At 38.9% G+C, this 27,309-nt stretch overlaps 6 protein-coding genes across 9 annotated transcripts; 2 read left to right on the top strand and 4 right to left on the bottom strand.

Annotated features, from left to right (window-relative positions):
* Positions 1-961: 961 nt before the first annotated feature.
* On the bottom strand, positions 962-3,890 carry Arl5 (ADP-ribosylation factor-like 5). The gene is made up of 3 exons (XM_046624754.2): positions 3,266-3,890; positions 1,721-2,165; positions 962-1,390 (listed from the first exon to the last, which is right to left on the bottom strand). Exons 1-3 carry the CDS (start codon positions 3,309-3,311, stop codon positions 1,342-1,344), a joined length of 540 nt encoding a protein of 179 aa, XP_046480710.1. The 5' UTR covers positions 3,312-3,890; the 3' UTR covers positions 962-1,341.
* Positions 3,891-4,491: 601 nt separating this feature from the next.
* Pgd (phosphogluconate dehydrogenase) lies at positions 4,492-8,455 on the top strand. 2 transcript variants are annotated; one of them, XM_046624746.2, is made up of 5 exons: positions 4,492-5,031; positions 5,538-5,761; positions 6,336-6,580; positions 6,773-7,398; positions 7,541-8,455. In XM_046624746.2, the coding sequence occupies exons 2-5, from the start codon at positions 5,572-5,574 to the stop codon at positions 7,881-7,883; spliced, it is 1,404 nt and encodes a 467-aa protein (XP_046480702.1). In that variant the 5' UTR covers positions 4,492-5,031; positions 5,538-5,571; the 3' UTR covers positions 7,884-8,455. The 2 variants fall into 2 exon arrangements, with proteins under 2 accessions (XP_046480702.1, XP_046480701.1); XM_046624745.2 differs by having other exon boundaries at positions 4,493-5,001.
* A 629-nt stretch (positions 8,456-9,084) lies between these two features.
* Positions 9,085-14,237, top strand: LOC124218224 (RNA-binding protein 45). Of its 2 annotated transcripts, none has more exons than XM_046624744.2 (6): positions 9,085-9,329; positions 10,266-10,380; positions 10,680-11,476; positions 11,797-12,050; positions 12,311-12,442; positions 14,098-14,237. In XM_046624744.2, exons 1-5 carry the CDS (start codon positions 9,131-9,133, stop codon positions 12,422-12,424), a joined length of 1,479 nt encoding a protein of 492 aa, XP_046480700.1. In that variant the 5' UTR covers positions 9,085-9,130; the 3' UTR covers positions 12,425-12,442; positions 14,098-14,237. The 2 variants fall into 2 exon arrangements, with proteins under 2 accessions (XP_046480700.1, XP_046480699.1); XM_046624743.2 differs by lacking the exon at positions 14,098-14,237 and adding an exon at positions 12,576-13,725 and having other exon boundaries at positions 9,086-9,329.
* LOC124218223 (receptor-type tyrosine-protein phosphatase epsilon-like) lies at positions 14,227-21,445 on the bottom strand. 2 transcript variants are annotated; one of them, XM_046624741.2, is made up of 16 exons: positions 20,999-21,445; positions 20,768-20,801; positions 20,375-20,682; positions 19,895-20,165; positions 19,716-19,809; positions 19,120-19,196; positions 18,890-19,024; positions 18,648-18,788; positions 18,216-18,413; positions 17,905-18,101; positions 17,728-17,834; positions 17,403-17,614; positions 17,127-17,258; positions 16,831-16,985; positions 16,452-16,587; positions 14,227-15,214 (listed from the first exon to the last, which is right to left on the bottom strand). In XM_046624741.2, exons 3-16 carry the CDS (start codon positions 20,512-20,514, stop codon positions 15,140-15,142), a joined length of 2,070 nt encoding a protein of 689 aa, XP_046480697.1. In that variant the 5' UTR covers positions 20,515-20,682; positions 20,768-20,801; positions 20,999-21,445; the 3' UTR covers positions 14,227-15,139. The 2 variants fall into 2 exon arrangements, with proteins under 2 accessions (XP_046480697.1, XP_046480698.2); XM_046624742.2 differs by lacking the exon at positions 20,999-21,445 and having other exon boundaries at positions 20,768-20,960.
* A 1,705-nt stretch (positions 21,446-23,150) lies between these two features.
* LOC124216162 (receptor-type tyrosine-protein phosphatase epsilon-like) lies at positions 23,151-26,323 on the bottom strand. Its single transcript, XM_069135216.1, has 10 exons — positions 26,217-26,323; positions 26,035-26,148; positions 25,736-25,928; positions 25,454-25,631; positions 25,075-25,184; positions 24,731-24,986; positions 24,503-24,645; positions 24,261-24,415; positions 23,942-24,083; positions 23,151-23,736 (listed from the first exon to the last, which is right to left on the bottom strand). The coding sequence occupies exons 7-10, from the start codon at positions 24,608-24,610 to the stop codon at positions 23,623-23,625; spliced, it is 519 nt and encodes a 172-aa protein (XP_068991317.1). The 5' UTR covers positions 24,611-24,645; positions 24,731-24,986; positions 25,075-25,184; positions 25,454-25,631; positions 25,736-25,928; positions 26,035-26,148; positions 26,217-26,323; the 3' UTR covers positions 23,151-23,622.
* LOC124217336 (tyrosine-protein phosphatase non-receptor type 7-like) lies at positions 24,842-26,360 on the bottom strand. The gene is made up of 5 exons (XM_046622748.1): positions 26,217-26,360; positions 26,027-26,148; positions 25,736-25,928; positions 25,014-25,074; positions 24,842-24,945 (listed from the first exon to the last, which is right to left on the bottom strand). Exons 1-5 carry the CDS (start codon positions 26,358-26,360, stop codon positions 24,842-24,844), a joined length of 624 nt encoding a protein of 207 aa, XP_046478704.1.
* Positions 26,361-27,309: the final 949 nt, after the last annotated feature.

Genomic DNA, 27,309 nt, shown 5'->3' with positions numbered 1-27,309 from the left:
ATACTTCAGCATACACTTAGGGTTGAGAAATCAGTTTCACTGCTGGTTTATCTACCTAGTTCGTCATCTTGCGAGCTTAACGTTCTAAAAGAAAAACTGAAGATGATTAATTGTTCTAAGATATTTTCTCAATATGAGAAAATAAAGTGCTTATATATATTTTTTTTTTCAATTTCATTTCAGACGTCTATCACTGTAGTTTTAATTAACATTAGTCTTTTGCGTGGCTTGTCAACGATGCTTATCACGATTAAAAATTTCGTCAAAACGTTAATTTTTTCGGTGATCATATTTTACAAATTACGCACACAATTTACATGGTCGAGTATTTACTATATTCTGTCGAACATAAGTCGAATATCCAATTTTTACACTGTGTTCATTGGAGCTGAAGTACTTTTTTTTGGCAAATTATTCTCATGCACCCTAATCTTTAAACTGTTTACTTTCGAAGATGAAATTCGTTTTATACCCAATCGAACGTGTGTATCGTGAAAATGTTAATGCCCAGCACCAAAAAAAAAAAAACAAAAAAAAAAAAAAACGACTTATATTCGGTAAAATGCGAAATTATAATAATAGCTGCATCAAAAATTATCATTTACATTCACAACATAAATGAATACCACTGATAGTAGTTAGCCAAAATTTTCAGCTGGCACATAAAAATTTCTTAACATTGTTATTTATTCTACAGTATCAGGGATAAAGAAAATCAAGCTTAAAATAGATGACAATAATTTTTTCCTTAATCTCACAACCACTTCAATATTCAATTCATCATGATTTATCACAAAAACATTTTGTATTCTGGCAGGAAAAAGTTTTAGCTTGGCTTGTCGAATAACCTTGCTGTGAAGTCTTACAACATGTTTGCATACTTGAAGCACTAAAAAATCCTCTACAGATTATAAATCTTGTAGGATTCGTCGGAATAAAATGTAAGCATGTGGTAGTGCCGTTATTTTTTGCAAGATAGCAGATTAAATAGTTTCATAGCAAATTGTTGAAAGTATATCGTCGTGATTTTTTTTTTTTTCTTTACACATTACCAGTAGCGCAACAAGCCAGATATGATTTTACTTTGTGTCCACAATTCGACGGTTTTACATTTGTTACAACTTTCTGCTTTCCATTATCTTACCAACTGATATAAATACACTTTGACGACTATACTCCATACGTATTTCATTAAGGCTGGATATTCAACCTTTCAGGTATAAGAATTGTCATTTTATATTTAGTACAGCAGTCAAAGTGGCACAATACCTAAATCCCTTCGAATATTTTACATTCTGTATATTTTATTGACAAAGGCAGTTTAAGCTTTCACGATTTGGGTCATGTCTTCTTCAGTCTACCAACGATCCACTCGAGACCCTGGTATAGCCTATAAAAAATTTTTTTTATTATTATCGAACACAGAGTGTTTACCTATGCTAATGTAAGCAAAGCATAAAACCAGGTAAGTTGATATATAGCCAAGATAAGGTTGTAAAGATGCAAGGACAAATATTGTATCACATGGTAGCTATGTACAGAATTAATTCATCTGGCAATATTCACTCCATACGAAAAATCGCTTTTAGTTTGAAAAAAAAAAAAAAAAAAAAATACAAATAATATTATATCTACGACATATTCTGTGTAAAATTGAAAACAAACTCAGTAAACAAGATCCGATTGTCAAGGATAAAAACAATTTCCATGAAACACTTGCCCTTCTCCTGTAAGTGCGCAACAAGTTTGTATGTGCCACTGGTGCTTTTTAATCGACGTAAGATCCAACTGCCGGGATATTTCGGCAGCACTCATGCTTCCCTTCAAGTCTTGTTTATTAGCATAGACAAGAACGTTGGCTTTGCTCAACTCTTCATGATTCAACATGGAATATAGTTCCTCTCTAGTAACGCTTAATCTTTCACGATCTGTACTATCGATCACCATTATAATGAATTCGGTATTTGTGTAGTAAGTTGACCAGGCGGCTCGCAAACTTTGCTGACCACCCAAGTCCCACATTATAAAGTGAATATTTTTCCAAACAACTTCTTCGACGTTAGAACCAATTGTTGGTGACGTATGGACAACCTCGTTCATCAAAAATTGATACAATATCGTTGTTTTACCCGCGTTATCCAGTCCAACCATTACGATTTTGTGTTCTGAAATAAAACCAACAACGTATAATTAATTATTTGTTTATGTCCTAGACTTGACAGATTTTACAAGCCATAGTTCAAAAATTAAAGTAGAATTAATTGTATCATAAACCAATTCATGATTAGCAGTCAATTACAACACAGAAGGTATAGTAATTTGAGAACTTAGAAATAAACGTCAACTACCGTCTCATATTTATGATTACACGTTTTTCAGGGTCTATTCTGATACACCAACATCTGTGCACCTGGCAGATAAGGTAAAACATAATAGGCCTGGTATGTAACAAAACGAAAAAAAGTCTAAAAAATGTAACACAAGGACATACATTCGATTTCAAACGAATAGCTTGTATTCTACTCTATTCGCAACAACATAAGTTAGTAACTACTTTCATGGATTTATTCAAGATAAAAGGAAAAAAATGAAAACCGATTTATAAACAATTGTTAGAATTACGAGAGTGAGCTTTTAAGCAAGAATAATATAGATTCAATCTTATAATCTACTGCTCAAAAATTATAATGTTCGGTGAATACGTAGTGACAAGCAAATAGCCTGACCTTGTGGCGCTAGTGAAAGTTGTGAAAGAAAGTATTCGTCGCATAAATAATATGCCAAGTTTCTATAGATCTACATATTGTGAAAATAGAGTTTCCGATCGTTCCATTTCTTCATTTGGCGAGTGATTCGTGACCACACTTTCGTGATAATCATATTGGCGAGAGGTGAATGACAAACGGATGATTAAAAATAAGGTGGAGTCATCACATTTCCAAAACTCAAAGTCAATATTGTCACTACGGATACGTAGTAGAAATGGCATTTGGAGGAGTTGATTTTCACTTCTTTTTTGCTTTTACAAGAGGTTTTTCGGGCAAGGAATAAAGGCAGTTTAATTATCTGTCCCTGTGGAGGGTGTGTCAGAAATAGAAACACGTAGATTCTGAACGAAAGTTGATAGCGATTTATATCTGTAAGTGTCTCAAATGGGTCGTTCGTTGTAGACATGTGGTGTATTATTACTTACAATCACGACAACGACTCGTGATCGACACAAAGGAATTGAATTGGCAATGGCATTGGGTATTTCGTTGCTTACCTTCGTTCCCAAACAGACTCCACAGTTTCGAGAATAAAAGTCCCATATTGTACAAGGTTTGAGCGTCAGGTTTTGTGTTTACTCAATATTTACAGCGAGATTATCTTTCAATCACGTAAACTGATCACTAGATACTTCGTGGCGTCGGATCTTGAGTTATATCTCATATTCACAGGGTTATGTGCAACTATTTTGGCTGGCTGTCACGACGAAACTGTATTAATCTCCGTTTCTCAACCCTCCTGAGACGCGGAACACGTCACAAATGTATACAAATATCAACAGGAGTAATACGAATGACGTTAAACGTGAAAAAATACGCAAGTATGCTCTAATTCAACGAGGCCAAAGTAAACCCCGACATATTGCACTTTCTCTTGTACTTCCTCAGACCCAAAAGAACAACCAGTCCCCTTTGGGAAGAACTCCGGACGATGACGTCATGCAGGGTTTCTGATCACTGAGTGGCCACGACTTTTGCAGTCTGTGCGCAGACGCGAGAAATGTATTCACCCGCGTAATCCTCGCGTTATGTGGTCTGCATATATACCGTTTACGCACTGATGATTTCGGCTGACGTACACGGCTGATTAGCAGAAATTTGTCACCTTGGTAGAATGCTTCCTCGGAATTGAACCATCTGGTCAACCTGCTTCCGGTTTTCGGTTTGCAGAAATCTTTCTTCCATTGGATGTGGCAAATGTGGTGAAATGCAATGAGAAAACATGTTACGTCATTTCAGTCATTTCCATTACTCATTTCCTGAGTACAAAAAGGGCGTTCGTACATTTTTTAAGAATAAAAATTCCAAAATGAATTTACGAAGAATCGGAACGCGAATTATGGTTGAATGGTGTGGGCAGCGCCTTGTGATAGACAACTCAAATGTCGAGTCTGTTGCTGGATTGCCATCGCTCAGCACGCCAGGCGATGATTCAAATGTTGCCACCTTCTTTCATAGACTTTTGCTCAGCGATGAATCACCGTTAACAGGATAAAACGATCGTACAAATTGAAAGTCGAAAATAAAAGGTTCAAGATTTGCGTATTTATAAGTACGTTGGTGTATTAACACGAATGAAAAGCAAAGAAAAAGAAAGCACCACGTATCGACCCTGGCCGACACATGCTTGCAAATGTCGCCGTATGTCGGTTGCACGACTTACATTGATGACATCGCAGACTTAATTGAACTGTCAAAATCCTAACCTACTGTTGTAAGCCTATAGTATAGTACGAGTTAATATCTCTTCATCCAATTGTTGAAGTATTAAAGTAAAATCGAAGTGTTATCTACCAGAGTTAGGAAATTTCAGAAAATCGCACCCAGTGCGTGAGATCAACCAACAATCGATTCTCCCGACCGACTGACTCGTCAACTAATCGATGTCGGGCGTAATCGGGTGTAATTGTGGAGCGTGACTTTCAAATTTTACTTGGAAGTGATTTTTGATAGGAACTGATGGCGTAATCACTCTCACAAATCGTGGCTCGATAGTTAACGGTGAGATAATTGAAAGTTAACGCTGACCTCGCTGGTTCGCCGATTGGCTCTTACGCGGTGGTCTGACTGAATTACTAACTCGGCTCTGGCCCGATCCGTTCATAACCCAAGACGTCCTTTGCCCGACGGACGCTCGTCGTATACGCCACTTGTTGCTAGTTACACACTTGCTTCGGCGGAGGTTTAACCTGTTTCGTGCTCTCTACAGAAAAATCACCATCATGACAGAGCCGTAAGTAACGATTACTACTTGCTACTACAGGTAATTACTAGGAAAATCGGAGTGCACGATCATGCATTTAATAGCCGGCGGCAGTCGCGAACCGTAGCTTTAATAATCGTCTTTCACATGTTTGACCTACTTTAATGCAACGTTTTCCGTACATTTACCTCCCGCGCGAATCACAGTTCCTGTTCATGTTGCGCTACACCATTACGAAACGCCATGTTCTACTAGTAATCAAAGATAATCGTATATCCGAAATGTCGGTCATAGTCCAGCACTGTAATATCCGGGCTACCTCAAGGGCAGTCAATGACGAATGCAGTAATTTATCTGCCATGCAATGTTACTACTACTCACAATTAGAAATTTTCGTAGAACACAAAAATTGTTTATCACCATTTATTGAATAAATTTTACACTATCTTTTGATTGAATTTGTTTTGAAAGTTCTAATTTTCTTACATATCTTGTTGAATGCCGAATGAACCACAAATGTACAGTTTTTGTTCATGCTCAATCTTGTCATTCTCATCTTTTTACAGTGTCGCTGATATTGCCCTTATCGGTCTTGCCGTTATGGGACAAAACCTGATCCTGAACATGAACGACCATGGGTTTGTCGTTTGCGCTTACAATCGTACGACAGATAAGGTGAAATCGTTCTTAGAAAATGAAGCCAAAGGCACCAAAGTAGTGGGTGCCTTTAGCTTGGAGGAAATGGTTTCCAAGCTAAAATTGCCACGTCGTATTATGTTGTTAGTCAAAGGTTCGTATCCTTTTATAACAGATCTTAGTATCATGATGGAAAAATTATGAACATATAACCAGCTCTAATAAAGGCAGTAATCGTAGTTCTGAAAACATTAGTGCTGATGACATTCAAGCCTAAAAATCACTTGAATTCTAAGGATATCGTTAAAACGTTGTTTTTTGTCTACATATATGCACATGACGTCACAAAGTCACATTTACAATTCGTATCGAGCTTAAATTATGATAATGCTAATGTACTTAGTAATCTTAATGGCTAGAATGTTTTCAGTTACGTCATGATTGTTATGTAAGATTGCTTGAAACTCTCAAAAAATACCCATCGAGGTGAAACTTATACACCTTGAATTCGAATCATATGTGCGAAATTCTTCCGTCAGCAAGCAGAAAGCATCATTATTGTAACAATAAAGCACTAACCGGCTTTTAACATCACTAAATCTCGGTACCAATCAAACTCTATGAAATATTAAATTGTGAGAAAAAATATCTGCTGTAACTTCAAAGCCTTCAGCACATAACAGTTAATACAGCTAATACAACATATAACACTTGTATTCTATTTCCAGCTGGTCCAGCTGTCGATGGATTTATAGATAAACTGGTACCACTTTTGTCATTGGGAGACATCATTATTGACGGTGGTAATTCTGAATACCAAGATACTCAAAGGCGTACGGAGGAACTGGAGAAGAAGGGGATCCTGTTCGTTGGCAGTGGCGTTAGTGGAGGAGAGGATGGGGCCAGGTATGGGCCATCCCTCATGCCAGGTGGCAATCCCAAAGCATGGCCTCATATCAAGCCTATTTTCCAGGTAATTGCCAATCAAGGGCTAGGCGAATAGATATTGCTTTATTTATAGTTGGAAATTGCCTCAAAAAAATTTGTGTGTCTAGCGTCTTGACTCTTTGTCATAAAATTATTGCTGTCACTACTCAGAAAATCATGAATATAAACTACATTCGGGACAGTAATTCGAAATGTTAATACACTACGAATATTTCAGTCGATCTGCGCCAAGAGTAACGGTGAGCCATGTTGCGATTGGGTCGGAGAGACAGGGGCTGGACACTTTGTGAAAATGGTTCACAACGGTATAGAGTACGGAGACATGCAACTGATCTGCGAAGCTTATCACATCATGAGAAACGGGCTTGGTCTGAACCCACAGGAAATGAGTGACGTTTTTGGCGAGTGGAACAAGGGGGTGCTTGATTCTTTCCTAATTGAAATTACCCGAGATATCTTGAAGTACAAGGATGGGAAGGGCTATCTTCTCGAAAGAATCAGAGACACAGCTGGGCAGAAGGGTACAGGAAAGTGGACGGCTATCGCTGCCTTGGATTACGGGATTCCTGTCACGCTAATTGGAGAATCAGTGTTTGCAAGGTGTCTCTCCTCGCTCCAAGGTGAGAGGATTGAAGCTAGCACCGTTTTGGAGGGTCCAAACGCTGTTTACCAAGGAGATAAAAAGCAATTCCTCGAACATCTTCGGAAAGCGCTTTATGCTTCGAAAATCATTTCGTATGCTCAAGGATTCATGCTGCTAAGAGAAGCTGCTAAAATTCACAACTGGAATTTGAATTATGGTGGAATTGCGCTCATGTGGAGAGGTGGATGTATCATCAGAAGGTGAGAGAATTCTTTAATTGATTGCCACCCTCTCTGTAGATGCCACGAATTGGCCCGATCCAATTTGAAAGAAAAATCATCATCCTAAATGAAGGTAAACGTACGAAAATGGTTATCAATGTATTATGGATTATGATTACAGCGCCTTTTTGGGAAACATCAAGCAAGCCTTCGACAAGAATCCAAAGCTGACCAATCTGTTGCTTGATGATTTCTTCGCGAAAGCAATGAAGGAGTGCCAGGCGAGTGCTAGAGTGACGGTGGCAACAGCTGTAACTCTTGGAATACCGACTCCTGCTCTGTCGACTGCCTTAGCATTTTACGATGGGTTTAGAACAGCGCGTCTTCCTGCAAACTTACTGCAGGCTCAGCGTGATTACTTTGGAGCCCACACTTATGAGCTACTTGGCGCGGAAGGAAAATTTGTTCATACTAACTGGACAGGCCACGGAGGCAATGTATCTGCGTCTACCTATGACGCGTAAATAACGAGTTATGAACAGCGCTGGTAGTTGTTCATACCAAAAGAGAAAGGGCTCTCCGTCATGCAAGACAATTACCGGTTAGCTTTTATTCTCCCTGTCATTTTACGGATGCGGGTTTGTCACCAGTTACGATTGCTGAAATGAGGTGGTTTTATTTTTCTGCAATCGTTTTAGGATACAAATTTCTATCTTTTTTTTTTCGTCGTAAATCAAATCAAGTGCACTTTGTATGAAATTTGGATTGTAACGGCTACATTTAGGGCACTTGGAGTAATAAATAATCGGCATAGGAAATATTTATACGGTATCGTTTATTACTCTTAAGACTGTTGCAACATTCCGAATACATTACGAATACATATTATAGTTGTTTCATAAGTTTGTACATTTTGCGATAGTCATTTAAATTATAATATTGTAACAAAATAGATCAATGTATGAAACATTTGTTTGCAATATAATTTTAGTACGAAAATCAGTTAAAGTCAATCAGATCAGCGTGTGGAAGCGGAAAAAGTGAAAATTTTAATCGAAACGTTGTTCAACTGAATAAAACTGTTTTATTCTTACTACTTCTACGCCCTGCAACATTTTTGCGTGTCCAGCCTATAAGCCCCGTTGCGCGCATACAGATGACACAATCATTTCGCCGAATAACGGTATAAGTCTAAATCCCGAAATTTTGTAATGAGAAAAGCAACAAGTTGATAAGTTCGCTGAAAGAATAATTAACCTAGGTGTAATAAGGCTAATTTCAGCTGAAGAATCGAATCTCATTAAGTAGCTACGCAAGAGAAGTAATTAAATTTTACCATCTATTGTATATTCTATCGCTTTCATTACAGTACATATAATAAATTATTCCATATCTGCGCATATTTCTGACCGGTACCAAAATTACACGACCTGTAATCGATGGCACATAACGCGCACAACACTGTCACGAGCAAACTGGGTACCCGGCAGCTTTAACTGATTGTAAGTGATAACAATCTCCGGTTTACCGTTGTAAAAACTGTCGGCAGTTTGATGCGTGAATGGTATTGAAGGGATGAAATACGGAGCCGAAGTCGTAGACTCAGCGATGGTACATCACGTTTCATGTAACACATGTGTCACATAAATTGTACCGTTACGTGTTGCCTTTGATGTGTCGGCCCTGAAGTCGTTGAATTTTAGTTCTCGTTGGCAGCGTGGAAGGCAGGCAACAGCAGCCGCAGCCAGTATATTCACATTTCACTTGTAAAATGGCTGATCACAGAGACCGCGAGGCGTATTATTCTCAGTCGGATCCGCGTTCGAAGAACGACGACCCACCGAATTCAAGATTGTTTGTAATCTGTCATAAAAGTTTGGAGGAAGATGACCTCAGGAAGGCGTTCGAAAAGTTTGGAAAAATTGAAGATATTTGGGTTGTTAAGGATCGAAACACTGGGGAAAACAAGGGTAATTGGATAAATCAATAACTTTCACTAGCGTCTCATTTTCGGTTATTTACATATCATGTCATTTCACCAATTGCATATTTTCACCTCTCAGTATTTTCATCTGAACTGTTCTGCGTTTTGAATGCAATCGGAAACTTCTGTTCGAATGCCGCCGGCGTTTACCGATAACTATAGTACCTAGTGTGGCTAGCCTCTAAACTTTTCGACCAGTTTTAGAACTTCCGCTAATTAAAACTTACACAACGTGATTTCGGCACCAAACCTCCAAATTATGCATCCTATTTGCACATATGGCTCAGATCACGTGATATTATATCGTATCTTACTAGTTTTAGTTTATCCAAATTATCCAATACTGAACCTTTATGCATTGTATCATCTTTTTATGAGAAGCTTTTCACTGCATACGAATTTTTATCTCGCACAACCCTACTGTGCCCTGGAGATTTTATTGATAACGTAATTTTATTGTTACAAAGCAACTGATCCCCTCAAACAATGTCTTACGAAATTTAAACGTCTTCAAAACATCACCTGTAATTAATCAGATGCATATAATTTAAATGTAGAGATTGCATACAATGGTGTCATCCGTACATGAGTTTTCAATGTCGACTCTACTTTCTTAGAAATTGACCTTTTATCAGATGAGCATAATTATCTTCAATACTGTACTCCACCCACAAATTTAACAACTAAGTTTACCGATTTTCTCTCTTGGAAGTTGATCTATTTATGAGTCTTGCTTATATTTGATAGACGTAATATCTTTGAATTAACATAGACTGGAAATCTAAAGATGAGAGAGAAAACAAATGAATCAATCAACTAAAAATTGTTTAAAAATCCGTTTGATCGACCTTAAAATAAATTTAAGGTATCAAGATGTTTTCCTTGCAATAATTTCATATTCTTATTGTGTTACTTTGTGCAGGGGTCACATATATTAAGTTTTCGAAGACATCGGAAGCTGCTTTTGCATTGGAAGAAATGAATGGAAAAATGTTGGGAAGCGTTGGTCGACCAATTAAAGTTATGATCGCATCTAAGTGAGTATAATAAAGCTATGCTACTTGAAAGTGATGTTAACTAACATGAAAATTTTAGATGAATTTTCATCAACATTACGTGCAAAAGTTAAATATTGAACATTTGTAAGAATGCTGTAAGTTGAATCTGTACGAAGTGAATTTTAACATGTGAAAATTTTATTGTACTCTGAAAATACTGTTGTACAAGTCATCGTGAACTGTACGAGATGAATAATGGGACAAATATTTCCTATCCAGCTGTAATAATATTTTGAATAAGATAAAGTGAAATAAAGTTTTGCATAATGTATTTTCAGCCGAGACCAAGGATCTGTCAGAGAAACAAACGAGGAGGAGAGGTGGGTACGTTTGTTTTGTGTGCTACCAAAGTCAATGACTGATGGAGAACTGCAGCAGGAATTTTCTAAATTTGGTCCTATTGATTACGTAACGGTAGTCAAGGACAGGATTACAAATGAATCGAAAGGTTTCGGCTATGTCAAATTCAGAAAGGTATCAAGTGCAGCTAAGGCATTCGAAGAGTGTGACAGAAAGTACAAAGCTGTCTTTGCTGAGCCAAAGAAGCCCAAACCGGATCATAGCGATTTAAAATATAACAATGGTATCTCTGCAAATTATGATAGCCATGGAGGAGGATACGGCACCAGTAATTTTGGCAAAAGTAGCATCAGCCTGGAGATTGCAACTAATTATCCGAATGCAGAAGGTTATACTCGATTACAGGTCATAGCACATCCGGCCTTGAATCAAGACCAGCTTTGGAGACTTTTTGACATTGTTCCTGGCTTAGATTACTGTCATTTGAAAATGGACATGAGATATCGAATGCCGCGAGGGCAAGCGACGGTGGTTTACTCAAATTCCAGTGCTGCTGCTTACGCTAGGGAAAAGTTTCACGGTTTCGAATATCCTCCCGGTCACAGAATGATTGTAAAACCTGATGTGACTGGCGGAAGTCCTCAGAGAAGTACAGCTAAACCTGGCACCTCCAATTCATCTGGTATAGCTGGCACAAGAACAGATTTAGCTCACTTGGCTGAAACTATTGCCCAAGCTACATCATTGATTCAAGCTGCTGGTCTTACGGCACCAAGTAAGTATGAATCCCAGAATATCAAACTAATTTCACATTCAAAATACTTGATATCAGAAACTAACGGTAACTTTGTAAAATTGCTCCTTTTTCATTAACATTTATATGATTATTATTGGTTCAAATTATGAAAATTAGTGTCTAGCAAAAAATACGCCACATTTTGAATGGGCCTAAGTTTCATTGAGAATGAGTATGTGATGTGAGATCAAAGTCGACAGTCTGTAGACGTTTTACTTTACATTTTCTATATTAAGATTAGTTTAAGTTGCCAAGTGTCAAAGCATTGTTTTTAATACGAATTTTATCGCACGAAACAGGTGTTGGTCCGTTGGTTACAGGTTTGGAACATACAGTGAATATAAAACTTCCACCCGTTGAGCCAATGGCTAGTATTGATGCAGAAATTGCTAAGAGATGTTTTATTGTGTGTGGACCACCTGTGCCTCCAATTTATGCTATGAAAGATGCTTTTTGTAGATTTGGGAACTTGATAGATGTGTATATGCTTCCTGGAAAAAATTGCGGATACGCAAAATATGCGTCTGCCGAAAGCGCGGACAAAGCTATTAAGGTCAGTTCATTAATTTTCTAATTACGATAACGGTATTCTAATATTGTGTGTTGATAATTCCGAGACTTGTGGTTAAATCATTTTTCGAGCACCAATGATGTCGACCTGTATGCGTAAATTTTTCTGTACCAATTCGTTATGCCCTTAAGTGCTTTGCATTTGCTCTACAGTGTTACCTTTCTTTTCGTTGTAGAGAAATCTACCGCTTAATTTTTCAAACGGGAAATTTTCTACCAAGGTAGTTTAATGTTTAATTGTAGACACTGCACGGACAAGAGATCTGTGGATCACGTTTGAAGGTGTTGGAAGCTGAGGAGAGGAACGTGGGCGACGATCGTCGAAAGCGTCTCCGAATGGACGAGGATGAAAATTGAGGATGTTCTACACAACACGTAAGTAACAAATTGCACCGAGACCGAAGCAACGCACGTTTGCGAATTTCTTTTTGTACCCTCGTAAATGTTGTCGGACGTTGTTATATCTTGGCAGCGAAAAAAAATGTAATGTTTCTATTTGTCTCCACAGACTGACTGGTATACACAAGCTGGACGCACGCCACAAATGAGACGAATTTTAAGACACACTGACCACGTCGGGCCTGCAGCCAAGGAAACTACTTCAACCTACTTTTATACAATCGCTTACGTTGGAAAACTCAAACGTTACTGAAAACTAACTTTACTCTACTTATCCATACTTATTACTACACTTTGCTCAGTTTATTCGATACCATAGCTCCGAGTAGGCCTGTGCAAGCAGTGATGTATATTTATTTACACACACACACACATATATATATATATTTTTGTTTTATAGAATAGATCAAAGTTGATTTCACTGAATTGACATAGACAAACGGCATAATATTAATTTATAGTGACACCAGAAGGGGGGGGGGGGGGGGCAGTACATGAGTGTGTATGTGCAAGTGTATGTGTGTGTTTTTATTCATCGTTGTATTTAATATTTTACATCTACTTAACAGAAAAAATCTGCAAAAGATTTGAAAAAAATTTCAGTCTTACAATCTTTTCTTTTCATCCAAATCCGTCTCTCAATATGTTATGTATACCTGTGTACTCTTATTCAGGACCAATTTTATCCGTTTAATATTAACGTTGAAAATCGTCTTACTTTACTACAAATTATTACGAAGTACGGTACGTACATTGGCCAAACGTTGATGCAATACTTGATACTCACACAGTGTATCGTATATTGAAATTGGTCCAGCAATCAAGTTAATCGCGCCAGCGAGAATTTTCCTTTTTTCAAATTTCAAGAGTTGAAGGGGTATTATATTGGTTATAAAATGCATCGCGGTAAATGTTTTATATTTAATTATGACGTGTTATTTCATTGGAATTTGACCAATACTACGTATGTACATGGTTGATAACAAGGATTTTCATGCTGAAATCAGAAATGTTAACTGACGGGCAGAAATACGATTAATAAGCGTGTCGTACAGAGTATTTCATATTTAATTATTTTTAATATACAAAATACTGATTGAAAATTGAATTCTTATTACAAATTTATAAAATTCATTATACATAGTGGTATGTATACATACATACCTAACTAGAGTATTAAAAAAAAAAAAAAAAAATAAAATACACCAAAGCAATTGCCAATCGGATGGCAGACAGGCCACAATAAACCGTTTGTCAGATTGAATAGTAATGTGATTTCAGGAAATGACTTTGCGCATTTTTACTCTTAATTGCATTAGATACAATTAACTCGAGACTAATGAAATGCTTGCCGTACATTGATAACATTGAAAATCTAGTTAAGCTTGTAATCGCAACGTTGAGCGCGGTTGAATTTTCTATTTACGATCATATGCTACATACGATAGATACATTTTACAAATTACATGACTGTAACTGACTTGTTCATAAGATATCAAATACAGATTCTCTATAAAAACTTTCCCAATGACCTTACTCACTTATTTATGCAGAAAATTGATTTCCCACTGACGTGACTGTTGATCAAATGTCCCTTAATAAATGTTCATAAATATGTTTTTTATTTGCAGGAAATCCAAGCTAAACCTGTACCTGAAGACTGTGATAAATTTGAAAAACCAATGTATATACATTTTTTTTTAGTACGAGTATACGTATTATTGAAATGAAAATGACCTTTTATGAAAATAAAGTATATATTTATACGTGAGATATCGCGTTCTGAATGTCTTTACAACCCAGAGATACTTGTATCATAATCTCCCTCGTTAAAATATTACCTGTTACCTTGAACTACTCGTCGAATAATTTTTGAATTTCAGATTCATCATACACTGAAAAAAATCAGTTATATCAACTAAATCGTCGATAACCGGCGGCCGAATAAATATTTAAATACTGCAATTAAACATTAGTTGTCACTTATACGTCAACTAGTGTTGAGTTGTAGCGATTAATTTTCTATTCGGCTGTCTATGTTCGTCCATTTCATTAATTCAACTGATTTTTTTCTTCGTGAAAAAAGAAAACTAGCAAGAAAATTTATCAAAAAAAAAAAAAAACCGATTCCCGCGAATTTGTTGGTCACAGTGTTTGCATTGTTTGAATTGCGATATTTTTTACTTGCAAGATGAAAGTAGATTTTTTTTAAAGATAATTCCAATCTTTCGACGGTTGCGACAAAATTTGGACTACGTAGAAGTGCGTCTGGGGTGTAGGAATTTTCGCTTTGTTCTTGATAGAAAAACGAGGCATTATATTTTATAGAAGAAATATTTATAATATAACATGATCATATAATACGTAAAAGAAATGAACTCAAGATTTTTATGTGGTTTTGATATCTCTCAGCGACAGCAAAAATATGTCGTGATTAAGCATATGGTACCGTATGAACTTGCATTATTCTGAAACGGTCAGTCATTATAAATGCTGGAACAAAATTAAGTATATTCGGTCTTTTTTTCGGTTGAGTATTCGATACGCCACAGTCTAATATGTTTCATCTAAAATTTTGTTGTTGAAATAATTGTGATGTATAATGATGTATGTTTATTGATGTAGTATTTACTGACAGTATTATTATACTGTAGTTGATTGTAACTTGACAAATCAATCAAAGTTGGCGTACGTCTCGAAGGACTTGATGTACTCCGCTGCGGCGTTGTACAAGTATTCGAATTGTTCCTGTGATAAAATAAAATATGCTCTGCGTCATTAGGCTGGCATTAGTGATTTTTACTTTTCATCACCTTTGGTGATATCAGAAAAGTACTGATTTCGGTCGAAAATCGCTTTTTCTGATCTTCACGAGTCTTTACGTTTTTGAAATTCTAATATCCGAAAAACAGGTTTTTAGAAAAATGTCGTCTGGATGTCGTTCTGTCCGTCTGACCGACAAGCTCCTGCGATGATCTCGAAAGCTGTTTGACGAAAAAATTTGAAACTTACAGGATTTAACAATCAAGTGATGGGCATCAAGAATTGCCATGTCCCGTTTAATTTGAATTTCCGGTTCTTCCGGAAATTAATCGATTTTCAATGTTTTACCGATAAATCTATAGGGCATTCCATACGAAACCGACCAATCCGTGGCCCCGACCATTTTTGATTTCGTTGAAAATCTATTTTTTTTATACCTACTGAAAGCAGTCTTTCGAATTTTTTAAAGATTTTTGTCTGAACCCGTTCAATCAGAATAAATTTTTCAAAATTTTGCACTATTTTTTTTAAATAGGTACTCGTAGCTTTTTCAAAAACAGATAGAACAAAATGCTAGGTCTTTTTATTCATTTTGGGATGTACTTCATGAAGAAAATATGAAAAAACATCGAAATTCATTTTCAGTTTTTCAGTTTTAAACCCAAAATGTTTTTTTCAAATCATGTATTATTTTAATTTTTTTTGTAAAATACACCACTCTTCAAGAGACATTTTTACAAGTATTGAAAAATTCGTACCTTGTGATAATCATAACTTGTATTTTTTTCTATTTTTTATCGCGTGTGAACTAAGAAATCGTGTTTCCTCTTTGAATTAATAACGCAAGTAGAGTGATTTGACTCGAGTTATTATTTTCGATTTTTCATTCAAAAATTTTTCAGTTAGCTGCCAAGTTCTATCGGTTTCAGATTTTTCACTCGGCCGTTTTCGAGGTCACCGAAGAAATTTGTCGGACAGACCAACAGAGTTTCCTTTTCATGGTGATGAAAAGTATCGTGAAAAAACTGTTTTTCCGGTTTGTTGTTATTGTACCACTGAATCGGCGAAATACTAGTCAGGCGAATTTACTGCATTGACCGATTTCCTCCGAGTACGAGTTTCGGCGACAGCATTGAAACAAATCGGCAAACCAATTTGTTTTCTTGGGGGGGTAATTTTGACGAGAATTTTTGTATACGGGTCCATTGTGAATTGACTTTACCTGAGACTGCACAAAACACGGTCTTGCCCGACGAACAGCTCGAACGGCTAAAATGATGTCACATTCTCGTTCGACGGCCATTCTTTCCAAGACAAAACTCAAAGCCAAGTAGAGACCGCAGCCGGTGACGCCATCGCTGAAAATAACGACAATTCCGGTGCAGAAAAAGGCGAGACTACTTAAGGAAATAAGTAGCTATTCTTGCCATTTTTTATCAGTATACCGGCTTCCGGTGAAACAGAAAATGTCTGTATTAACTCTGACAATTACGTAAATATTTGTCACGCAGGATACGAACGGAAAAACCGCGCTACAAGATATCCAATAGATAAGAGGGTACATTTAATTCTTACAAATAAATGAATCAGTTGTCACTTACTGACAAAGAACCAGCGTTGGCCCTTGTTCTCGATGAATATCCTCCGATATTATCCAGAAGCTAACCAGATCTTTTGGCGGTGGCGGTTTTCCACCACGTCCTAAACCCCATTCCGTGCATGTCAACACTGTAACTTGACGAAACTCTGACGAACCCTTTGTGAAACAGAAAATGCAGATAATGTTCAGTGAAATTTTTTCAACCGAGTTTACTAACAATAGTCCTCTACCGAAAGGCGTATCGACAAATGTCCGATTACTTCGAATAATATCCTTTATAAAAGTTGTAAAACACACCCCTGACTTGTCGGTGAGTAGAACCTCGTTGATATGAAAAGATTTCGTTGGGTCTGAGCTTGTTTTCACTGCCACATTTAAGGAGGGTACAGGATTGAACGACTCTTTGTTCATCATGACGTCACAGCATGTCTGCAAAAATAGATTAGTGGGAAATTAAACGTTCACGGCTACACGTATTTTGATAAAAATAAATGCAACGGTTGATCCATGGATCCTTGATTAGGTACACGCGAGGCTTGTCCGTGGTTCGGAATTTTTTGGTCTAATACTCACGGGATCGTCGGGGTCAGGTTTTTGCAAAATGATAACCAGCTCCACCTTCTGCTCAGCAATTAGTCTCCAGAGGTTTGAAATCGTCGAAGCCATGGGTAATTGGGAGGCGAGGAATTGCTTCTTGAATTTAAATCCATCGACCGTGACCGCGCTGATGTAATCATCGTAGTTGTGCGCTCGATTACGTGATAGGTAGACCAGATTGGAACAGTCTGTATTCGAAATGAAAATATACGTACGTTAAATCGTTGATACATCGTACACGTAACGGTATATAGTTTAGAAATTATTGACATGGCCCAAGTTGTTGTACTTGTTGTCTGACCTGGTGCAAGTTCCGGGTGTCTGTTTTTCACAAGGTGTTCTGGAAGTGGTGGCAAGGATCTCATCCACGGACACAGCGTCTGATCTTGCCAAACGGTGTTACGAAGCCTAAAATGCGATATAAACATAAAAAGGCGCGTGTTCGGATAACGGTTACTTTTGTAATTGGGATGCGAACCTTTCTATGTGCTGCGGTAATTTTTCCTTTATACTCTCTATAGCCAGGGGCAAATCATTGTTGCATGGTATCTCCGTAGGTTGTGCGGCCAAGTATTCGGCCATGACAATGTGAGCAAACACGTATTGCATTTCAGTGTCTACCATGTTCGAGCGACAGTCACGAAGTTTTTTAAATTGCGCAAGTACGTCGACGATCTGGAAAAATAAATTCCGTTGTAATTGTCGGCGTTACAGTTCATTATTCTTAAAGCCCGTGAAAGCTCTTCAGTATAAATGCTAACCTACATCCAATGACATATAAGTACTGACCCCAGTTTGAGCGGCCTGTCGCAGGCAGATGTCGCACAGTATAAGTGTACCTGTTCGTCCGACACCTGCACTGCAGTGAACAATTATGGGTCCTCTTCCGACGGGCGTTCTGAGCAACTTCTTCAAGTATGCAATCACGGAATGCACGTACAGAGGCACCTTGTGATCCGGCCATCCCGTATAATGCAGATGCTGGATCTGTGGAGCGTTAAGATCACTTGCTTAAAGCTACGGAAACGCAAAGGTTGAAAGATCTGAACGATCCCGAACAGCCCAAGACTGAAAGTCGTCAAAAAGACATCTAAAGGATGTCTTATGCGCCATTTTCTTACGTCCAGAAGATGTCCTCGGGGTCTTATAGACGTCAGAAAATGGCGGGTAAGACATCCTTTAAGACATCCTTTTTCTACCGTCTGGGATTTTCTATCCTACTTTTCGCTTTTCCCCTTGGTGACTGATACAAAAGGTTCTGAAAGTGTAGTCGGCAAATACTTTCTGACTCTCAATGAATACAGTGATGACACCGTAAGTTTCGCGGCTTCCAAATTCTGGCCAATACTGCGTGCATTTAATCTGAGAAAAAGAAACAAGTTCATGGGGATTAGGTTCCTTGCCTCGGTTTCAATAGCCGATGTTCTATTTACTGTCGTATATTCACTATTTCTCTTTCTCACCTTCTCACTCTCGACTATATTCGCCAGCATGCAAATCGCGGAGGATTCCTCTTGCCAAACCATTCGCCAGAAATCCTCGATGGTCTCTGGCTTGGGACCTTGAGCCGCGATATAATACTTTTCTTTGTCGAGGCCCTGCGACGAGAGGTAAGAGATATCTAATCAGTTTTTCTTTCAATCAAGCTTTCTTTATTATTTGGTATTTAAACATTCTCATTCCACATTCTCACCTCTACGTAATTCGCGTTGATGTAGTCGGAGCAAGGAATGCCCGGAATTTTTTTCAGGATCACTCTTGTATCGTCATCTGTTATTGTTCGTGAACAATATTTGCATTATATAATGATGGTGTGAAAATGAATGAATACCCAAGTAGCACACGGCCGACTCACACTTGACTTATTGTTGGCAGAAAATCAAGTCCACCAATCGGAGACTGATAAAGGGAGTGTAATTGCAGCCAATAGCTGACTACATGACAACCACACGTTCTCGAATGTCTGCGAGATTAGCTATTGACCGTCAATAGTGTACAAGGGGATTGTAAATTGACTTGTCGTCAACCATTAATTAGCCAAACGATAGTCAACATTTTGACACGTGTGCCGTCTGGGCGGTAACCCACTTTACATGAGCATATCAATAATGAAAATAAATTGTACACCCGAGTTAATTTAACCGGATCCATGGGACTGATCGTGAAGGTAAATTTCTAATTTTCATACAGATAAGACGCGAATGCCTCAAAGATAATCACAATATTATGTGTATCCTATGTATTTGTGTGAAACGTCATGCAATTTTCGACGTTAAGAACAATACGTACATGGTATGATGTTCGCATATCTGTTTTTGATTTTGTTTTCTACCAGTGATCCATACTTGTGTCGCCTCTTATCACTCAGACCTCTTGGAAACATCTGAAGGGCAAAAAGAAAAGTGATCGGACTAAAAATTTACGACGAAGTTTCACAAGTGGTATTGCACAATTTTAAGCACTGTTACCATGAATTGTGATTTCAATTGACCGGTAATGATGGATTCCTTAACGTAATTTTCGAAATTTTGAACAGAGATTGGGATTGAGTAACAATTTTCTCCGCATAGCTCTGGGCTATTGCCTATTGGAAACAGATCTGTGACAGTTGATATGTGTAGAGATAATGGCCCTGATCGAAAAGGGCAAGTAGTGACGGGCTTTACGTAATCCATGATACGCTGCCAATAAGAAATGACATCCTCTCGTTGTATTTGCCTCAAAATCTTTAGCAATTTCCTGAAATGTTAAGTGATCAACTTGAGCAGTGACAAGATTATTCGAAAAAAATTCTTCAATGGTTAATATTGGAAAGTGGTTAATAAGATATTAACGTTTGACTAGTTTCAGGATGGCTAGTTATGCCTCTGCCATTATAGACTATGAAGAATGATTGAATCCAGGAAAAGCGTTGATACAGAATGTGGTCAAAATCGTGCAATGCTTACCGGCGCCAAATGAAGAGTAACAGGAAGGAGGTTAATAAAATCAAGAAAATACAAAGCCAGATCCAACTTTGTTGTACGTTTGACACACATATATGCGCTGATATGTGTGATGGGGTGGTCGAAACGCCAGATGGTTGCATCTTCAGGGTGATAGGTTTTGAAGTTATATTCGCAAACACTTGGCCGGTCCTGTTAACGACAGCCACGATAACATAATAAGTTTCTGCAGAACGTAAATGACACCTCGGCGATTTCTTATCGATCGGGATCTTCTCAATCGAGTATTTCTGAGTCACGTTTTTCGGATCCTAAAACGTATCAGGAAAAACAGCAGGATTGGCAGATAAAAAATACGGCACACTGGAGGAAGAATTGATCTGTTTTCGTACTCACTTCGAATATGATTTGTTGGTGCTGGCGGAGAATTCTGAAATCATTTAACTTTAAGATCAGTGTTAAGAATTTCAAGGGCTTACCAAGCTTTCGCTGTGGTATAACAAACATGCTGTTGCGATGCATTATACTGTTCATACTAGGATGGGCTGCTTATCTTTTTAAAGCCAGGCAGAATCGTTCACCATCAAAGTTGTAAACGTATGTGTTCCAATCTAACATTAGGCTTACTTGTTGAATCGTCGAGGACTTGATTCCAAACTAACGTGCAACGATCATCTTCCGATACACAAGTATGTTGTATATCTTCCAGGTCATGGGCTTGCACAGATTCACGAAAAACGAAAATCTTCCCGCGACTCTGCACCGATAGTGACGTGAGGTAAACTGCGATCACAAACGTAAGCCTCCAGAAAAATAGCATTGTAAAAACTGATTACATTCTTTTCGCAACGGACTTTTTTCTCGTTCGTACGAGTAACGTGAAACCAATTTTTTCCGTTCTACATTATCTCTTTTCATTCAAGTTTGTACGTATTCGACGTTATCGTCTCACACAGTAACTTCAATCTTGCACAAGAATTCTAGTCTGTCCGTTAAATTTTATACTTTTTTACTCGTTCGAAGAATACCGATGACATTATACCGTCACGCAATGCAATCGATGCGGAATACGGAATGTCACGTACTGGGCTTTCGACCAAGACTGAGAATTCCACTCATCATCAGCCGTCGGGAAAGGAATAATTTTTTCGAAAGAAACCGCAAAAACCGTAAGTCCACAGGATGTTCCATCCTGCTTCTCCATTCGCGACGTCCGATTTATCATTCTACGGAGGGAATCAAGTCTTTCCATGGACGCAAATCTTTTAGTTACTCAAATTTATTTTCGGACATCCAATCGGTGGATGGGATTTTGGCAGTAACCTGAACTCTGGGATTTAAAAAACCATACGAGGACTCTTGATTTCCGCCGTACTGTCTGAATTTCTTATTATAGATCATTGCTTAGGATTCTCAGGTACATATTTTCACTGTCATGTTTTACGTTAATGCGATACCTCAGCGATCACTTGATGATTCGTGTGGGTCTGAAACCATTTAGAATTCACATGACTGCAGCCGACGAAGTGAACGCAACTTTTGTACAGTAAAATTCAACCAGCAATCGTGTCTAATGTTTTGTCGTCAACCGCAACCGTGCCTATATCAGTTAGAAGGTTGCGGAACCGTTTATCAGCTGTAGGCAGGGCGTAAAAGTGTATTTTACACTTTATAACAAACATTAGTCTGGAATAAAAAGTTTGTGTACTTTCGTTGTATGCAATCGTACTGAGCTTTCGTACCGATACCTTGACCTTGCTTGTCAGATATGAATAGAAGGTTGATTCGGTTCGTAAGAAAACCGCAAAACCCTCAATTACCGGGATGCTTACACGATCAGTCGACTGTCGGTGATTGCCATAAGTCATAATTGTGTTAAGTTTCCGAGGAGCGGTTGTGACGCAAGAATATTTTAAACGTTTTTTATGCATGCTTTCCGTACACAAGGTACCCGTTTTTACGACGGTACAGTGAGTCTGCGAATGCGCATGAGTCCTTGGAGTTAAAAGTGATCTTTTCTGTATTGCGCGCATCCGCGGTCACAAACGAAACTGACATTACGCAACCCTAACCTCAATTTTAGGCTTCGTGAAAAAACGCGTAACATACTCTTGTTATGCAAATAATCCTTTGCAACAAGGAGACAGAGGTCTTTCCGCCTTGCGTATTTGCGATTCGTTATATTCGGTGTCCACATCGGCCGGCTGGTGGCCACGAGCTGAAACTCTGATTGAAATTCGATTGAAACGGGGAATAAATAATTGACGTGCTACAATTATGGACACATCTTGTAAAAAAACGAACACATTATTGTAGTTTACTTGATTGTGAAGTGAGTTTATGACTAATAGTGTTTTCCACACGTGTTGGAGCACGTCAATTATTCGTTTCACGTTGAAATCAAATTTGAATCGGAGTCTCTGCCCTTTTCAAAGTTTTGGCTTGCGGCCACCTAACATGACGAATATTCGTCTTCGGTTCCTCGCTACGCAATATAGTATTTACGAAATGCATCTCTGAAAATACAGCAGCGGTAAAATTTGTAATTGTCCAAAAACGAAAAGCTCCTTCTCCTCTTACCTTGTTAATCAGCTTCCGACTAAAGGGATACAATTTTTTAGATCAAAAGCTGTACTCTTCCACAGTAGTAATTTTATTTTCATACTAGAAACGTCTCAGCATTCGATCTTGATGATCATAGATGACGAACAGTTACATCGGAATAGTCAATAATTGAATACATTATATGTATTGGTATCACATACATGGTATCATATTTTTAGACATTAATCTGACACAGTAGAGCGTAATTTATACTGTCTCCAAGCATCTTCTGGTGCAAATAAGGTCATTGTTAGGTACATACATCCCTTGGGGATTATTGATTTTGTTGAAGGCTCTTTTCCAGCGTAAAGTGATCTTACCTCTAGGTTTTTATGATGTTTCGGTTGATATGTGTTGCGGAAGTGATGTTTCACAGGAAAATATTAATGGGATATTGGTGGATTGATGGTGTATGGCATATCTGATTTATTTATGAGTGCGGAATAGATTATAACAAGGTCTCATAGCCCATCTAAAGAAATTTTGTTGAAGAGCGAGTGAAGTATGAAAACGGGGGAGGTTTGGCGAAGGCCTGAGTAAAGTGAGGAATCGAAAGTAAGCGAGTAGATGCGTTTCAGGTACCTACGGGCGAGTTCGAAAGGACGTGAGAGATGGAGAGACAGGGCGAGAAGTATGAGATCACATGGTTAAGAGATGAAAGTAGCTGTCCGGGACACTACCGGACGTAACGCCATGTTGGAGTAATTTCCAAAGTCTTGAACAAACTCTAGTGCCGCATCGTACAAGTACTCGAACTGAGCCTAAAACACAAAGAACGCGCTTAGGGTCGTTTGGAAATATTGTATTCCATATTTGCAGTCATAATTCATATTGAAAGCTTGTCGCGTTCACTGCCACGTTCATGCTGCATTCTACACTTTATTCTCCTTTGCGTACAATAATTACTACCGGCGTATATTTACTGATCGAAAAATCAATGATGCAATTGATGGAAATTCGATTGACCTTAGAGTAAACGAACTCTCGTCTGGATTGGCGTCTCGCATGGACCGCCGAAATTACGTCACACTCCTGCTCAACGGACATACGAGTACGTTCCAGTAGGATGCTCAGAGCCAAGTACAGCCCGCACTCTGTGACGCCGTCACTGGTAATGAAAACGATTGTATCAGGTATCATATTTGTCAGTCAGAGATCATCTTCGATGGCGCGTGAAGAAATCGATCTGAGTTTTCCGGAAATGATTTCAGGGATGCAAGTAGATTGACATTGATTTGAAATACAAGAGACAAACGACATAAATATTGCTGGAACAATTACTCACTAACAGAGAACGAGGGTAGGACTTTCTACCCGTTGAACCCTTTCCGAGGCCATGTATAGTTTGACCAGGACCTTAGGCTGTGGAGGATCTTCGTCTTCAGAGAGGTTCCAGCCCTTGCAGGTCAGTACAGTGATATTTTGCGTTCTTGGTTCTTCCTGTCAGAGGTAATCGGAAAGTAAGAAAACCAACGTGTGAGTGAAAAAGACGAAGAGAAAGCGGATGCTGGTAAATTAGACATTCACCTCGGACGTGTCGGTCAGCTGGAGTTTATCCGTTGTGAAATGTTCGTTAGAGTGATCTAATGTTTTCGTTTTCACCTCAATGTGAGGCACAGGTCTGAGCGTACTCATCTTCCGGGGAATGATGTCGACGCAATCCTGCAAATCTGATTACGGGTACTTCGAAATGGAGTAACGATTACCGGTGGCATAGAGTCGCGAGTAATTCTGCATTTCAGTTTCGGTACTCACGAGACTTTCCGGTCTGGGTCTTTGCAGGATTACAATGAGTTCAGTTCGTTTCTCGGCAACCAGTCGCCAGAAATCGGAAAGGGTCGGCCGTAGAGGCAATTGGGAGGCCAGCTACTGTCCTTTAACCTTGACCCCATCGATGCTCACCGCGCTGATGTAATCGCTGTCGGTTGCATCAGGTGGATACCGCTTGAGGCTGACCAAACTATGTTCGACTGCAATTCACACGATCTTTGTGTACAAGGTGAATCAGTCACTATCGGGAATGTAACCAAATTGTTACCCTCTAACAATACTTCTAGTATGTAATGTTGCAACGGTACGACGGGTGGGCAATGCCTAACCTGGTATGAATTTCGGAAATCTGTTTTTCTGCAAGTGATCTGGATTCGGTGACTTCAGCGGTTCGTACGAAGGTCGTAGAGCTTGTTCCTTCCAAACAAAGATTCCGAGCCTGTGACGGCACAAGGTGAAAATTCAAATTTACCATCTGTATTTACTCGGTTCGTAGAGTGTTGGGTGAGCTATTCACAGATACTGTGCACCGACTTCGCTATGATTTTCGGAACTAGTAAATAGGTCCAAAAATTTTGGATCCCTCTTCTTTGCCCATTGAATTGTGAGTCGGCGAGCAATATTTCTTTATAGTTACTCATTTCAGGCAGATGGACAGGTTTCTCATCGACGTGACGCCGAAGAAGGTTTTCATTCGCGGATACGCACCTCCGCATATGGGTCCTCAAGTCTATCTTCATTTTTTCAATTTCCGCCCTGGAGACATGACTGCAACTCAGTTTCGCGGGCAACGTAAGCAAGCATTGCATGGGCAGTAAGTGCGCCAATATGTATTGCTGCAAATTCTCCAACATATTTGCCCGAGCAGTGTACATCTTGTCGGCCTCTGCGAACAAGTCCACCGTTTGCAACGGATCGAGCATGTCCAATTAGTGATCACTGCGCAAGTTATACCACCAACGCGTAAATTTTGGAATTCCAAATAGTTACCCCTTCAGCGGCGGTGGAATGGAGACCGATGTCGCAAAGAATAAAGGTTCCGGTTCGGCCCGTGCCCGTAGCACAGTGAACGAGTATAGGTCCTGGTCCCGAGGAATGACCCCTTAGCTCATTGAAATATTCGACGACGGAATGCCAGTACATCGGCACTTCTTGTTTCGGCCATCCCGTGAAGGTGGTGAATCTACGGTAGAGAGACAGTGGAATGCCAAGAAATGCTGATGCCGGAGATATCGGATTAGGTGATTAAAACATACTTGTCGCGAGTATGTTTCGTAGCACTTTGTCACCTGGAAAATTCTGTGAGTGTAATCGGCGTAGACGCGCTGCTTTACGTTCAAAATTGTTACCTGACCGTGTTCCACTGTGTTTCCAATTTCTGGCCAATACTGCTTGCATATTTTCTACAAGAATAACACACATTGAAGTACCGCATTCGTAAAATTTGATTAATGAGAGCTCGCCCCGTTACCTGTCCACCCTCGGTGATCTTCATCAGCATGCAAACGATCAGAACTTCCTCCTTCCAGATCATTTTCCAGAAATCTACCACCGTTTCTGGCATCGGAGCTTGGGTTGCGATGTAGCCCCATTCTTTGCAGAAGCCCTGAATCATGCAACGTGTCACGTGTGAATCGATCCGCAAGTCACGGCTGTTCAATAATGATTTTGATTCAAGCCTCTATTGCCTCACCGGTATGTAACTCGCGTTAATATAATCGGAGCCAAAATTGCAGGAACGTTTGGCGAGAATCACTCGCGTATGGTCATCTGTGGACAGTAACGTGTCAATTGCATCGGAGGGATGTGATTCAGGGTGAACAGGGAAAGTACATTTTCTGCGTAGGTCAGTACGTGAAATCTCATGTTTTGGATTGGCATTCATACATTTCACGAGATCGTTAGGGTCGTCTGTTCTGACTGTGCCAACTATTCACGTGAATCAATTGATTGAGAAATGATCGACATTATTCTGTCTTATTGTTAGTACAATAATTTTATGGATGCTTTATCCAGCAAATAAATGGACGTCAGACGGAAAGTGTCGATGCATTCAATGTAGCCGTTCATTACCCCCCAACATATTCGCACAATTCTGTAGGACTCTCTTCAGGTCTCTATTCGCAGCAAACATAATTAAAATAATACGTACAAGCTATAAAATTTTCATCTCTATTTTTTGTCTTATTCTCCGGTAAGCTTGCAAAGCGGTGAGGGTGGAGAAGTCCTGTTGGTAGATTCTGTAACATGGAAAAAAACATCTCGAATAACATAGATTGTTTTTAAATGAAAAGCTAATTTAGTCTATCACAATGATAATGGTGGATGTGAGAAAAATGTACAGCGAAACCTAATTGTGAGATACATTGACCAAGTTGTATCTCTAGTACGTCTTGGCCGTCTACTGCTGGTACATGAGTATGTGAGTACTTCGGCTACAAAAGTTTGGTATAATAATTCGGCCTTTCGTTACCTTGAATTGAATTTCAAGTTCTCCATCTGCAACGGCTTTCTTCACGTATTGTTCGAACTGTTTCAGCTTGACTGGATGTGAACAGCCGTCG

This window comes from Neodiprion pinetum, chromosome 4, assembly GCF_021155775.2.
Source record: "Neodiprion pinetum isolate iyNeoPine1 chromosome 4, iyNeoPine1.2, whole genome shotgun sequence".
NCBI lineage: Eukaryota > Metazoa > Arthropoda > Insecta > Hymenoptera > Diprionidae > Neodiprion > Neodiprion pinetum.
This window is presented reverse-complemented; position numbering and strand designations above follow the sequence as displayed.